The sequence below is a fragment of the Meriones unguiculatus genome, chromosome 11 (assembly GCF_030254825.1).
Source record: "Meriones unguiculatus strain TT.TT164.6M chromosome 11, Bangor_MerUng_6.1, whole genome shotgun sequence".
Classification (NCBI taxonomy): domain Eukaryota; kingdom Metazoa; phylum Chordata; class Mammalia; order Rodentia; family Muridae; genus Meriones; species Meriones unguiculatus.
In genome coordinates, this window is record NC_083359.1 from 12498376 (window position 1) to 12510492 (window position 12117).

Genomic DNA, 12117 nt, shown 5'->3' on the forward strand with positions numbered 1-12117 from the left:
AAATCATGGTTTGAGGATTCCCACAACCCACTGTGTGAAAAGCCCTAGGGATTGCAGAAGGGGTTTGGTAATGGTACAGAAGAAAATACCCAGTAACAAAACCGTGGACTGGTGAGGTGGCTAAGCAGAGGTAGGGCAGTCCCGAGGGCCAATGCTGGCATCTTGGCATCTGTGTGCCAAGCCAGGCATCCCTCTCATACCTGTAACCCCGGGTCCTAGCTAGGTAGAGACAGGAGGATTACTGGGTCTTGCCGGTCTCCAGTTTACCGGAGAGAACATGAGCCCAAGTTTTAGGGAGAATCTCTGTCTAAAAGGTATAAATGGTGAATGATAGAAGAGAAGCTATGGCTCCTTCTTCTATCGTGTGTGTGTGTGTGTGTGTGTGTGTGTGTGTGTGTGTGTGCGGTCCCACAGTTCTCCTTACCAACATGTCCACATTCACCCATCCATACAGATACATACACACAAATAAATAAATTACACTCCCCCCCCAATAAGATATTGTGATAATGAATATAGTAAAATAAAATCACTTGGGGGGAAAAAACTGTTCCCAAAGGAATGATGGATAGCATGAGTATCTTGTTTCATACTTGAAAATACATGAAAGTAATTTTTAAAAATCCTCCATCAAAATACGTTTGGTGATGATATAGACACACCGGATTCAGAATCACGTGTATGCTCATTTCTTCTCCCGTTGCTGTAAATAAGAGATGCTGAGACTTCCTCCTCGTGTTACTCACACCAGTACTTAGGTGCACAGAAGTTCTCACTCATTGGTTCTTGGACTACATGACAATCACTATTTTAAGAATGCAGGGGCACTGGAGAGATGCTGGAGCAGCTCAGAGCACTGACTGCTGCTCCAGAGGACCCACATTCAATTCCTAGCGTGCACACAGTGGCTCACAGGCGCTTGTAACTTCAAAAACAAAAGCCAGTGGTTACTTAAAAAAAAAAAATCTATGTGTACTGATGCACGCCTTTAATCTCAGCACTTGGAAGGCAGAAGCAGTAGAATCTCTGTGAGTTTGACACCATTCTGGTTCACATAGGGAGAGCCAGTATAACCAGGATTACATAGAAATACCACATGTGTGTATGTATATGTGTGTATATATATATTCATCGACATATAGTTACATGCATAGTATTCTTCAAAAGATTGTCAGGAAAGATTCTTGAAATAGCTTTAACACTTTCAGCATTTATTGTGTATTAGCCATGGACAAAATACAGAAAGTTTCTATGGATTTGTAAAGCATGTTGGGTCTGTTTGTCTAAATGTCCTTATCATAAGCTAGCATGGCTGCTGGAAAATCAACATAAAGGTGTCTGGAAAGAGACAGAGTGCATACTGACAGACAGATCCATTGACCATGTTTATTACAAAGACAGTGAGATTTGGAGAAATGTATTGGTATAAGGGACTCAGGAAGACATCATTAAACAGCTTAGGAGAGCCTGGAAATCTTATCCACGCGATAACAGTCACACAGCATCAAAGCAAACACATTGACTTATCTCTGTCCCTGTTTCTTTCAGAATCGTCCATAAATTATGTCATAGTACAAAGAGTGACACACCATACACACACTCTTATATAATAGTTGTACCTGCAAAAGAAATTTTTCCCAATTTATGTAAACTATCCGCACACATACAGCTCTGCTCAGAAACTGCAGGAAGAGCCGCCAGAGCAGGAGGTAGGTGAGTGTGTGGTAGGCAACGGTCCTGACGCCCACAGTCTGAGAAGCCATGGTGACTTGCATAAGGGCACAAGGGGGTCCAGTTCTGTGGAAAGCCAACGCAGGCTGACAGCCAGCCAGAGATGCAGGGCCAAGGGCAAAGGCCTCCCATCTCACTCAGAAACAACCTTCAGGTTCAAACAGTCAACTCGCTCTGACACTGAGTGGATGCAGTTTCATGCTCTGGTTCAGTGAGTTAGACCAGCTTGATGAACTCACAGCAGAAGATCAACCCTGGCATCTTCCCAGGCAGTGTTCAAGGCAAGCTTTTAGATCAGTCCACAAGGCGACTCAATGTCATATTTTCAGTGCCAATATCCATCATCCCAAATGTCTCCTCAGGGCTCCCATGACTTCCTTGTTCCGCAGGCTGTAGATAAATGGATTCAGAACAGGGGTGACAATTGAGTACAGCACAGCCACCACTCTGTCCCTCCCAGAAGAATGCAAAGAGTGTGGCTGGGTGTAGGTGGAGAGACCGGTGGCATAGAACAGGCTGGCCACGGTCAGGTGGGATGAGCAGGTGGACACAGCTCTACCCTGTCCCTTCCCTGAACCCATCTGGAACACGACAACCAACACCCGAGCATAGGAAGCTAGGATGGTCAGGAAGGGTAGCAGCAGAATGACAAGGCCACTCATGAGGACTGTGTGCTCATATTGGGATGTGTCTTCACACACCAGCGGCAGGAGAGATGGAACCTCACAGAAAAAGTGGTCAACAATCCTAGCTCCACAGAATGGAAGTTGGAACACGTACAGAGTGTGCACCAAAGCATTGATGGAGCTGCTGCTCCAGGCACAGGCGACCATGGAGCAGCACATCTTCCTGCTCATGAGCACTGGGTAGTGCAGGGGCCGGCAGATGGCTATATACCTGTCATAGGACATGAAGCCCAGCAGGAGGGCTTCAGAGCCTCCCAGGCTCAGAAACACAAAGGTTTGCATCTCACAGCCCAGAAAGGAAATGGTCTTGGTGTCTGACAGGAAGTTGGCTGCCACCTTGGGCACAGTGGTGGAGATGTACATGATGTCGATGATGGAGAGCTGGCTGAGGAGGAAGTACATGGGGGTGTGGAGTTTTGTGTCCAGCCTGATGAGATGGACCAGTGTGATGTTGCCAGTCAGAGCTACTGCAAAGAGGATGATGATGACTGTGAAGAGGAAGTTGTCCACCTGGCCATAGTGGAAAAGACCAGCCAAGGTGAAGTCTGTGCCCCAGCTGTGGTTTCCTGTCTCCATGGCTTAGGCTGAACCATCAAAGCAGATGCAATCTGGAAAGGGCATGGTCTGATGAGGGCTGCCCTTGGGGAGATAGGAAATGACAATTATGACATGGGATAGATTTCTGGAATAGCTTTAGAGCAGTCTCTCTTCTATCCCATATATTAAGCTTTCATAGATTGAAAAATGCCCCTTTTAGTTATTTTAAATGTTTTTATTTTTGCTTAACCTGTTGTGATGGTATACATTAATGTAAGACTTTGCTGTTTCAATCATGCCTAACATAATCATATTTTTAAAAAGAATTCCAGATTCCCTGTCCTTAAATTAACATTTTACATTGATAGAGTCTTCAGTCTTTCAATTCCATTTTTTTACAAGTTATAATTGAGGAAATAAAAAATTGAGATCACAGAATAAAATCCAAATGATCATAAACTTAGCAGTTAAATATTCCTCAACAGATTTTCTATTCCTGCTGAGATTCTTCCTTGTGAGAGAACAGAGCATGGGTCTCTTTCTGTGACAGCATCGACTCACTCATTATCCGTGCGAACAAAGGTATTGACAGGGGAGTGTGAGGGAACAGAAACAGAATTGTATGCAGGAAATGAATGAAATACTGAGATCATGATGCAATGTGAAAATTAAGAAGCTGTAGTATGGCTACAATAGGATTACATAATTCAAGAAAACATCATGTGAAATTATATTAAGCCTTTTACTGCATCATACATCGATTAGCCATCTGTTGCCAAAAGCAAGGAGACTGCTTTAAAGTAACAGAAGACTGCACAACATTTTTCAGGTTCCTAAAATATTAATTATGAAAGAGAATTAAGGAGGAATTAATAGAGCAATGTAGGAAACGCTTATTACTTTTTATATAAAGACTTCAGTTAACCCACATCTTTCCACTGTTCCCTGAGACAGTGAAATGCTAGCCTGTCCACAGTTTCACTTTGCTCAGAAATTGCCCTGGGTGTCAGAGCTTATCAAGACCCTGGCAGAAGTCATTGTTAAAAGTGTGGAGTTCCATGCTGATTTCTATCGTGGGTGAATGTGTGTGTGTGTGTGTGTGTGTGTGTGTGTGTGTGTGTGTGCTTTACTGGATCAAACACCTGCCCTAGGCAAACACTGTGCCTCTGAGCTACAGCCCTAGTCACTGGATTTTGAGGAAAGGTGTCACACATCTTGCTCAGTATCCCAGGGGTGTCCTCAACTTCAATCCTTTCCTGACCCTCCTGAGTGCTGGGACAGGGGCTGGACCCCCAAGACCAGCCCTGCCCTGGCTTCTCATCATAGAAGCATTGTCGGTGACCATTGAATCCTTATATATGTTAATGCCGTTTTTAAATACTCTGAGATTGGAAAAGGCACATTTTCCTTTCTCTTCATTACATTTACAGCAGAATTTCTGCCTTTGTTCAATATGCTGGAAATCACCGAGTCAGGTTTCTCCACCTCTAAAGATAAAACTCCGTCTGTGGCGGCAGCAGCAGCGGCCCTGGTTCTGGAAACCTCCCAGGCTACCCCAAACACAATTTATTTTAGAAATGGCTATTTCCTTTTGGAGGACAGGATGGGCTGAGACAGCTCAGAGCAGGGGGTACACCTGGGCTCCCCATTCCTGTTGGATCCATGTCACAGCCACCTCTTCTGCCAGATGAGGGTCTGTGTAAGGGTCATTTAGAATCAATGTGAAAACTGTCAACTAGCCTGATGACTGCATACACTGTGCACGCGTACTAAATCATCACACTTCATCTCTGTCATTAACCAATTAAGCCATAATTAAATTTGAAATCAGAAAATATTCCAAATCTGCTGAGAAATGACGTATTTTATGTCAAACTTGTCCCCTCACACCAGGAGCCCCAGTTCCTTTCTCCTCGTGAGAAGGCTTACACGCTCCAGAACATCAAAGGACAGCATTCACACACCCTGGCACTGCAGACGTTTTTAAGGCAATACGTGGAGTGTGCATCTATCTAGGAGCTGAATCAATTCCAGAGGATGGACGAACAAATATAACGACGCCTACCTTCACCCAGAGAGAGCACTGCTGTAGGTCTTCTCAGCAAGATGGATTGCAAGTTCATCGGGGGCGCCTGCTTTACTGCAGGAACTCATTGTCTGCAGGGCTCCGTTGTCAGCTCAAGAGGTGTGCTGGGACCAAGCCAGAATTCCATCTTCCATCAAGCTGAGCTTTTTAACGTGGGGACCGCCTGTCTTCTTATAAATTTAAGTCTAACATAATTTTAACTGCAGCCTAAGCAACTGTATGTTAGAGGTGCGTACCTCAGTTCCCCAGGATTTCTCCTCAAGGATGGAATCCTAAGCAAGAATGGAAAATGAGCCTGCCCAAAAATATATAGAAAAATAAGGCACCCAGGGATAATAGGTAGAAAGTCAAAGCTATGCCTCCTTGATTAACTTTTAATCGCAAAATGTTGATATCCAGTGAATCAAGCTATTTAATCTGTGTATCAAAAAAGAAACTCTGGCTTCTAAAACCCATAATTCCAAGCACAGTTTGGAAACTGTTAGCTCACGGTGAATTTGTAAGGTAATTGGTTTTTGTTTTTTGCTTTTTTTTTTTTTTTTTTTGCCTCAGAAAATAAACCTCACTTAACATTAACGACTTAAGTGAGAAAGAAACGTCATTTTAGCGTGAACGGAAGACTTTTAAGGTCTTAGATGCTCTGGCTGCCTGTGGAAGATTGGACCTATGCGGCAGTTTTTCAAAATCCTTCTGGGAAAACCTGGTCTCTTGTCCACAATTAAAGAAGCACACAATGTACAAGAGAGATACCATTTATTAGAACCTCTGTTTGCACTGCATAGTAGAATTTTTTAAAGAAGAATAAGTGTTTAAAACATATTTTCAAGTCATAACTGAAGCTGATAAGTTAAAAAAAATCTCTTTTCATTATACGCTTAACAGGCTCATCTGCATTAGAAGCAGAAGGGATAAGCTTCAATATGTAGATATTAGAAACATCATAAATGTGAAGTTTCAAGGACTTGGCTTGTGTCACATATTTCTGAAGGCCATATTCAAATGTTCAGCGTGATCACTGATGTAAGCCAATCGTGTTTATGAAAACTCCCAGGTCTGTTTGATGCTGGAATCAAAGCTAGTTCACTGTGCCTGAGCGTGGAGAAGGAGTCGGATCATCCAAGGTGCAATCTTTTCCTGCTGCAAAAACATGGTTTTGATAATCTAAAGAAGTTAGAGTTTTAATTAGAAGAGAAAAAAATGAATGAAACTGTTATAATATTGACTGGATACTAAATTTTGTACTATTTCTCAATAAGTAGTAACATCATAAGAACATTGTAAAAACTGGATCTTTGAAATAAATTATTCCAAATTTATTCCCAGTTTGCATAGGTAACATGTTTAATTTTTAGTCTATTAATACAAATTAAGTTTTTTTTTTCTTTTTACCTGGAGACAATATTATGCTTCTAAAAAGAAGCTTCATTTTAAATTTAGCCTTTGATAATATTTACTGGGTTAACTGTAAAAATTTGACCTAATCAATTCTACTCTTTACGGGTTCCACTGAACCATTTTTTTGGTACTGATACCTTTTTCTATGAAACGTTTTTCTTGATAACTTTTTAGATGGACAATAGTACATTCAAGAAAAGCGATTATCATTCTTTCTCTATATTCCTAAGTGCTATTTACCTGTAGATTCACAAGTGAAAAGTGGGCTTCATTAACCTTGAAATGATATTTTGTACGACCTAACAGCAAAGCCTTTTCTTGTATCTTTATGTTGCTTACACATTCTTATTAGATGTGTATTCATGGTGTCTCTTACCTACTGGTCCTGGATTTTATGTTTCTTTTTCCCACATTCAATGTTTGTTTGTTTGTTTTTACCTTATTAACTAAGGACCCATTACAATCACAGTGCTACCACCACAATGTGTTTGATGTTTGGATTTATGCGAGTTTCACTCCCATAGGTAGCCTTAGAAAATCCTTTTCACTCCTCTTTTCTTATTTTATATTTCCTTTTAATTTTACTACTGGTTCTTTTCCTTTTGTGTTTAAATTAAAATTCCAAGTTCATCCAATAACTAAGGTGTAATCTTTATGTATATAAATAGTTACCTGTGTCACCATTTCTATGCTAAGCAATGAACGGTCTTGTCCAGGAAAACTGTTAGTTACACACAAAGGTTCCAAGTGTAGCTGGATTACAGGGGCAATAAAATAATTGTAATACCCTGTTTGCCATGAATACCAAGTTCATTCAGTTTGTAGATATATAATATGTTCTGGGAGGTTGTATCAAAATACTAGAGGTATTTTGTAGTTTGTTTATTTATTAATCTATTGTATGTTTATGGGTGTTTTGTTTCCATGCACCATGTACATCCTTGGCACCTGAAGAGACCAGAAGAGTGTGTCAGATCCTCCGGATTCCATGAATGATTATGAGTTGCCATAAAGGTGCTGGGAATTGAATGCGAGAGCAGCTGGTGCCCTTAACTGCTGAACCACATCTCCTTGTTCTTTAAATACCCTTGATGGCTTTATAATTTCATGAGGATTGTTACAGGGAAGTGACTGTTATTCACAACAATGAATTTATCCTGAGGAGGTGAGAACTCAGCACAGAACCGTCAGATGCTGTCACCTCCTGATGCACAATGGCTGCCACAAGAGCTGAGGCTCCTCTTTTTGAAAAGTTTGTAATTATTTGCAATACTAAAAGAGACTGTGCTTTCAGCCAGGTGTGATGACGCACACCTGTAAGGTATACAGGTAATGGTAGGAGGTGACTTGAGAAGATAAGGTGGTCAGGGCCATCCTCCACTACATAGTGGGTTTGAGGCTATCTTAGGCTATGTGAGATTCTGACCCCAAACAAATGAACACATGAGTAAATAAACAGCAAACCAAACAAATGAGATATGTATGGGCTTGATTTTTAAAAGCTAAACATAAACACACATATAACTTGATGCCTTGCAGCACAGACTGGCTTCAGCTGATGCTCTTCTGGACCCTTTCTCCATGATGGTGCCAAAGTTATACATGTGGGTACCTTCCAAAATATATTTTTTTTTAATGTATAGGCAAGGCTATTTTGCCTGCATGTGTCTGTGTATCACTTTTGTGTCTTATGCCTGCATAGGCCAGAGGAGGGCATCAAATTCCTTTGGGACTGAAGTTGCAAACCACTGTGAGCCACCATATGGGTGCTAGGGATTGAACCCAGGTCTCCTGCAAGAGCAGTAAGCGCTCTCAACTGCTAAGCTATCTCTCCATTCTCCCTTCCTCTTTTTTCTCTTTGAGACAGGGTCTCATATGTCCTGTGCTGGTTTTGAACTCATTACGTAGCCAATTTTGACCCCCTGCCTCCACCTCTCCAGTGATTGGACAACAGGCATTTGTCTCCACATTAGGTCTGTGCATGCTGGGCGAGCCCTCTACTGACCGAGCTAAGTCCATCTGCGTGAACCTTCATCACAAACATCTGGGGAATCTAGGATGCCGAGTCCCCTGCTGTTGCTATGTGGTTTGCAAACTACACCTACACAACCTCCTTTTTCCAAATCATAGATAGAGATACATTTTGTGTTCAGACACATGCATTTGTAAACGTCAGGCCACCAAAGCCTTCACTGTTCAACCTCTAGAGAGAAATTTGTGAAGCACATGGAAAGGTTTCCTTATGAGTGCATCTCGCCAAACATTGAAAGGAAGGAGAAAAGTAGCCAAAAAAGAAAAACCAAACAAAACCGAAAGTTTTTGCTCTCAGTGAAGACGATGTTGGACTTTCCTTCCACTCTTCAAACCCCCAATCTACCCTAGCTCATGATTCTGCTTCTCCCCGCACTTCAGCTTGTGACCCTGTTCCTACAGTGTAGAAAGGAAAGAGAAGCAGCCGAGAAAGCCAGGTGCAGTCTCCACGAATGCAAATACCCTCTCACACCACTTACATCATTTTCTTTATGCCCAGAGCGTCTGTCTGAGTAAATATTGCATATTGAGCATACCCCTCACAGCCCCTGCTCTTCTTTTCTCTCCTTTTCTGAGTTAACTCTGTATGTGTAACCTTCAACCTGTAGCATCTATTCCATCCACTCACAGCAGAAGGAAGAACTCTGGAAAACTGTGAGGCGGGTTATTGATCTTATTTCTCTTTTTAATGTCCTGTGTTTGTACTCGGAGACCCTACTCTCTGGCCCTGCACATGAGGCCCTCCTGCCTGGCAGTTGCTACCCTCTCTCACAGCACTCCTGCATCCCCCCACTTCAAAAGCATCCAAGATCATTCTGACAGGAAGAAACATGAACTTCCCTGGTGCAGGAGAGATGTCTAGAGCCTCTCTTTTTATCACACAGATGAAATGCCACCTAAAAGCTGTGTTCTAGCCCTCCCTCTTCCGTGGTTATCCCCTTTCATGTCTCTTTATTTGCCATGGATTGTTGAATGGCAGCTTTATCCTTAGCACTCAGTCACCAGCACACCCCCCAGGCCCAGGAACAGCACCAGCTGCACAGCACAGCCCACATAGCTGATGGTCTTGTCCTGCCCGCTCAGGTTGTAGAGCAGCTGTGGGATGGAGCTGCTGGTGAAGCTGAGGTCCAGGAAGGACAGGTGCGTGAGGAAGAAGTACATGGGGGTGCGCAGGTGCGGGTCCAGCCTGGACACCAGGATGATGGTGCCATTGCCCAGCAGGGTCAGGAGGTAGGAGGGCAGGAGGACCGCGAAGAGGACCCTCTCCAGCTGGGGCCGGTCAGAGAAGCCCGCGAGGATGAAATGGCCGAAGGTGCTGTCATTGGCCGCGTCCATCTCTGATGCACCTAAGGAAGATGGGAAATAATAAATACAGAGGCAAATAAATAAATTTAGTATTACTAATGATACTTAAAGTTTGAATGCAAATGGTCCATCTGTACAGGAGTCTACTGGGTTGTTTATAAAAGTGGATAAAACATTTCTAACTTGACAATCAGAAATCCAGTCAAACAAACAAACAAAAAAACTGAAAATAAGTTTTATATGAATATTGGTTGGTCCAAATTAAAATAAAAACATTTTAGAGAGGAAAAAGAACAGACTAAACCAATAAACAATATACTTGTACCATCTTCTGAAATAAGGGTTCTGCATACATATTTTGGGCAAAGTCTCAGGTTGTACAGGAACATACTATGTAGTCAAGGTTGGCTTTCAAATTCATGTTAAACTACCTGACCCTGCCATATCTTTTGAACATAAAAGCACATTTTTGAGGAAATAAAGTTTTAACTCATCAGAACAAGGTGTTTTTTTTTTTTTTTGTGATCATTATTGTGATTGTTAAAGAAACTCCATTCCAGGCCAGCCAGCCATCTTGGTGCCCACTAGCTATTTGTCTTTGAGGTCCCTGGAAGATAAGTTCCCAGTAATCCTGACTCAGTGACCCCCACTCAAAAAAATGTACAGCCATGACTAACTACTTGTTATGATATGATTAGCTGCTGTTTGGCTTCTGAAACTTGCTTATGCAGATACTCGAAGATTGTTTGGAGTTCACTTAATGTGGCAGAACCAATTTTTCCTTCCTTAACACTATGTAGCCTAGTTTTGCCTAAAACTCATGATGCTCCTGCCTCAGCCTCCTGCACACTGGGATGTGCAGGCATGTGTTACTCCAGTTAGCTTCAAGGGCACAGTTTGATTTGTTTTTCAATAGAAAAATCCTACATGCTTCCTGTAACTCCTATACCTGTAACCTCTTCGGGCATGCAGGTGTACATGCAAACAGAACACTCACACATTAAAAAAAAAATACATACATTAAAGAAGGAGGAGGAGGAGCAAGGCATGGTGGCGCACACCTTTAATCCCAGCACTCAGGAGGCAGAGGCAGGCAGATCTCTGGGTTTGAGGCCAGCCTGGTCTACAAAGTGAGTCTGGGACAGCCAGAGAAATCCTGTCTCAAAAAACAACAGCAATAAAAAGAATGAGCATCTTCCCCAGGTAGTAGTCAGTGTAATTCCAGCAACAAAACACATTGAAGTCTCGCAGAGCTTAAGGAGCTATCATTGATTTTCTGAATGAACTAAGGAGTATTGAGGCTTCATCTTAAACTAAGATTTTAGATAAGCTTCTTATGGCTAATATTAAACAAAAAAAGGGCCTACAAGACACAAAACTGTCCTGTTTACAGAGAAGCCAGTCACAGTGAATGACAGTGAATAGGCTGGCAATTCACGCTCTGCCAGTGTCTGTCTCACCACAGTGTCTCTGTTAACTCAGTCTGTTCCTGGCAGGGATACAGGGGGTAGAGGGAAAGAATGAAAGGATTCTCTGCAACATCTGTTTTCCAGCATCCCAGCATCCCTTGAGACATGACTATCTCAGCTTCCTCTGAGAGAAAGAGTGTGGCTGACTGTAGCTCCCTCTTTACAAATGGATTGTTCTTGGCTGATAACACCCTTGGGACTCAGACAGCCGGTGCTTTCTCTGTCTAGACTAAGCAGGAGAAACCCTCCAATAAGGGGGGGGGAAGCCTGGTTTTCGCCCTAAAGAAGACCAGCCTGAAACCAGAAGATGTAAAGAGACATGCTGTCCCAGAAGATGCAGTAGGAAACTGGGAAGAGTGACCGTTGCCATCATGACAAGCACTGGCAGACCCCAGGAGCATGGCCCCAGATCCAGCCGCCTGCAGACACTCACTCACTCCTAAGTCTGGCTGGTCTCTGAGCTAAGAAAATGTAACTTTTTATTTTTCTCTTTCTAGACACCATTAAAATCAGGCCTGACTGCCCTGACTCTCTTTCCTTCTCTCTCTCTTTTCCTCCCTTTTTCCTTCCCTCTGTCCCTCTCTCATGGCACACCATCTTCCCCCATATAGCTGCTCTAAATTTCAATTGAGAAGCCTGCCTGCTTGTTTGGCTGCTAACTCAAAAACACTCATTTCTCTCTATCTTCCTCCCCAGCCCCGCTTGTGGTTTTATCTCCCAAACCCTGATGAAAATTGTCCTCCAGTTTCCTTGAGTCACTTTTTCAAATCCCTTTCTCTATAAGATCAAGGACCTGCAAAAGAGCTTCGAATCTCCCAGGACATCTACACACACACACACACACACACACACACACACACACCTGTCTTCTCTACTT

At 42.7% G+C, this 12117-nt stretch overlaps 1 protein-coding gene across 1 annotated transcript; it reads right to left on the minus strand.

Moving 5' to 3' along the window:
* Positions 1 to 1236: 1236 nt before the first annotated feature.
* Positions 1237 to 2993, minus strand: LOC110552185 (olfactory receptor 2AK2-like). The gene has a single exon (XM_060365019.1). The coding sequence runs from the start codon at positions 2991 to 2993 to the stop codon at positions 2073 to 2075; it is 921 nt and encodes a 306-aa protein (XP_060221002.1). The 3' UTR covers positions 1237 to 2072.
* Between the last annotated feature and the right edge of the window lie 9124 nt (positions 2994 to 12117).